Source organism: Tetrahymena thermophila (assembly GCF_000189635.1).
Source record: "Tetrahymena thermophila SB210 genomic scaffold scf_8254220, whole genome shotgun sequence".
NCBI classification, from domain to species: domain Eukaryota; phylum Ciliophora; class Oligohymenophorea; order Hymenostomatida; family Tetrahymenidae; genus Tetrahymena; species Tetrahymena thermophila.
Window position 1 is genome coordinate 1 of NW_002476095.1, and position 2,958 is coordinate 2,958.

At 22.1% G+C, this 2,958-nt stretch overlaps 2 protein-coding genes across 2 annotated transcripts in view; one reads left to right on the top strand and one right to left on the bottom strand. All coding sequences in view use genetic code 6, as the record gives it.

Moving 5' to 3' along the window:
• Positions 1 to 305: 305 nt before the first annotated feature.
• TTHERM_01698320 (cytochrome P450 family monooxygenase) lies at positions 306 to 1,829 on the bottom strand (the record flags this gene model as incomplete). Its single annotated transcript, XM_001025486.2, has 1 exon — positions 306 to 1,829. One exon carries the CDS (start codon positions 1,827 to 1,829, stop codon positions 306 to 308), a length of 1,524 nt encoding a protein of 507 aa, XP_001025486.2.
• Positions 1,830 to 2,743: 914 nt separating this feature from the next.
• TTHERM_001698320 (oxalate/formate antiporter protein) overlaps positions 2,744 to 2,958 on the top strand; it is a gene marked incomplete at both ends in the record, with an annotated part of 1,940 nt that continues 1,725 nt past the window's right edge. Inside the window, 3 exons of the mRNA XM_012800441.1 lie at positions 2,744 to 2,782; positions 2,851 to 2,900; positions 2,956 to 2,958. The exon at positions 2,956 to 2,958 is cut by the window's right edge and continues 111 nt beyond it. Coding sequence (XP_012655895.1) covers positions 2,744 to 2,782; positions 2,851 to 2,900; positions 2,956 to 2,958 — 92 coding nt within the window. The remainder of the gene's footprint in view (positions 2,783 to 2,850; positions 2,901 to 2,955) is intronic.

The following is a 2,958-nucleotide window of genomic DNA, read 5'->3' on the forward strand; positions in this document are numbered from 1 at the left end:
ATAGAAGCATAATCAATTCAAATAAGTAAAGTAAAGTAAAGTAAATTAAATTTAATAAATAAAATAATTTTTGAGCAATAATACTTTTTTTAGGGGATTTAAAAAAATGAATAATATAGGAAATTATTTAAAAAAAATTATTTTTCTAATTAAAATTTATAAAAAATATAAAAAATTTGCTTAAATTTTAATTCTAATAATTATTCATTTTTAAAAACAAATCATTTATAAATTATTAAAAAAGTTAATTTAATATTAATACAATTAGACAGACTAAACACATTTAAATAAGTTATTTAGAAGATTCAATAAGCTTGTCTTTTAGTTAGGTTTAAAATTAGAGGATTTTTTATTTGATAATTTTATTTAATAACAAATTCCAAAACGAAATCATTTGGCATTTGTGGAATCTAATATTTTTTTACAAATTCAACAAGTACAATTTTTGCTTGCAAATTTGCAAGATGCTGACCTATACAGTTTCTCATTCCGCCAGAGAAAGGCAAATAGACAAACGGATTTTCTTTGATCATGTTTTCAGCAGAATGATCAAGCCATCTGTTTGGGTTAAATGTTAGAGGGTCTTTGAAGTATGTTTCATCAATTTAATTGCTAATCAAACCCACATTAACGTAAGTACCTTTTTAAATATTATAATTTCCTATTTTATGGTCAACCTTAGCTTCACGGGTAAATAAAATAGGGGCACTTGTATTTATTCTGATTGTTTCTTTGAAACAGGCCTAAAGAAAATCTAACTTTTAAATATCAGAAAATGAGTAATTTTAGGGTAGACTCAAAACTTCTTTTTCTACTAATTTAAAGTAATCAGGATTTTTGATTAAATAGTACAACATCATAGTTAAAACACTTGCTAAAGTGTCTCTTGAAGCAAAATAAAGGCTAAAAGTAAGCTCTAATATATCAATAATTTCTTTTTCTTCATCCAATTTATGTCCTTCTTTAATTAAAAGAGCAATTATATTAATATTTTCTGACTCTTTGTTCTACTCAGCATGAGATTTCTCTCTTTTAATAGTATCTAAAATAATGTTTTTCATCTATTAGCGCACATATTAAACTTTTTCACAGATAATCCTATCTGATTTTCTGAGTTTAAGCTTCACAAATCTCTCTCCTAAGATGCCAGGGATAAGATTCAAATAATGTTAAAAAATTTCAAAGCACATTGTGTCAATTGCATCGTAAGGATTCTTGCCATCAATTTTATAGTCATCTATGTTAGCGCCCATAAAAATTTAAACAGAAATAGCGCTATTAATTGCTTCAAACGACTTTTAAACTGAAAAATTTGAGTCATTTTCTACTCTATCAAGCATCATTTTTGAAATTTTGCGAATGCTATTTAAATAATTTACTACAACATCAAACTTAAATAACTTAGAAATAAATTTTCTTTTGCTCTTCCATTTTTCTCCTTCTTCTAAAGCAATACCATTTCCAAGAAATTATTTAAATCCAACTACAGGAGCCTCAAACTTGATGTAGTTCTACTGATTTTATAAAAACTCATTAATCAGATTGGGATTTGTAAATATTAAAAGTGCTCTATCTAGTAAATTAGACAATATAGCATCTTCTCCTTTAAATTTATCATCAAATTTAATGTATTTTATAGTCTTTAAATTATCACTCGATGAATAATCCATCCATTCTTTAGCCATACCAGTAACTGGATAGTATTTGTACTCTTTAATTCCTTAATTAGCATAAAAGCGCATAGCCATTTTAGTTAAAACATAATATTTTATTACTAAAAATATTATAAATGCAAGAAGCGAAGCACCAATAAGCTCTAATATAGCCATATTATTATTATTTTTTAATTATTTCAAATTAAGTAAATAAATTCAATTTATTTATTTATTATTAATTTTGTAGATATATGTTTACTGGGTCTATTTGAATAGCGCTCATAACTTTTATTTGTGGTAAAAATATTTGTAATCAGAATTTGAATCTAATAAATTCTTAATTTAAAATGAAGAGATTCAGGCTGAAATAAAATATCTTTTTGTAATCAAAAATTTAATCTTATATTTTTCGGATTAAGCCTGAGCTGAATTAAAGATATATTTATCGAACATATAATTTAATAGTAAGAATATTAAAGAAAGAATGCATAATTTTGGAGAAGTTTCTAAATGATTTTTATAAAATTAAAGCTACATTTCATTTTATCTATTATAGCTAAATGCCTTTCTAAAATCTAGTGATCTTGCATTACTTTTTTGGGAAAATCCTTAATTTTTAAAAAATATTTTCTTAAATAAAAATATTTATAATAGATTTTGATATAAAATATAAAAATTTTAAGTCAATATAAGGCATTAAATTTTTATCAAATATTTTTAATTTTTAAATTTCAAAAAAATTAGAATTACAATACCTTAATAAGATGTTCTTGCAAAAAAAAACTAATGAAATTTGAGTTTATCTTGAGATATGGTAGATATAATAAATCTACTGATTACCAGACTAAAACAGAAATAAATACCTACTAAATAGGAAATTAATATTTGATTATCAATATAAAATTAATTTTTTTGTCATATCTCTTACTAAAAGCAAATTTATAAATTTACATTTGACAATTATTATAAATTATTTGTTATTTTTATTCAAATTAACTTGAAATAAAGTTCAATTATATTATTTTTGTATTTTTGATTAATTAAATTTCCATAAATTTTTATTCGAAATTATTTTTTAAAAAAAATAAATGATATAATAGAATAAGTATTTCTAAGATCTAAAAATAGTAAATATTGATTTTGTATTGAATATATCAAATAAAAAAATTATTGTTTATTTTTAATAATACAAAAGTTCTTAAACTCTCCACTTTAATCTCATTAGGTTCTCCACATTGATCTGAAGTATATTTAATTTATTAATATTATTATTATTATTATTGATGTTTTTATTATTTAGAAT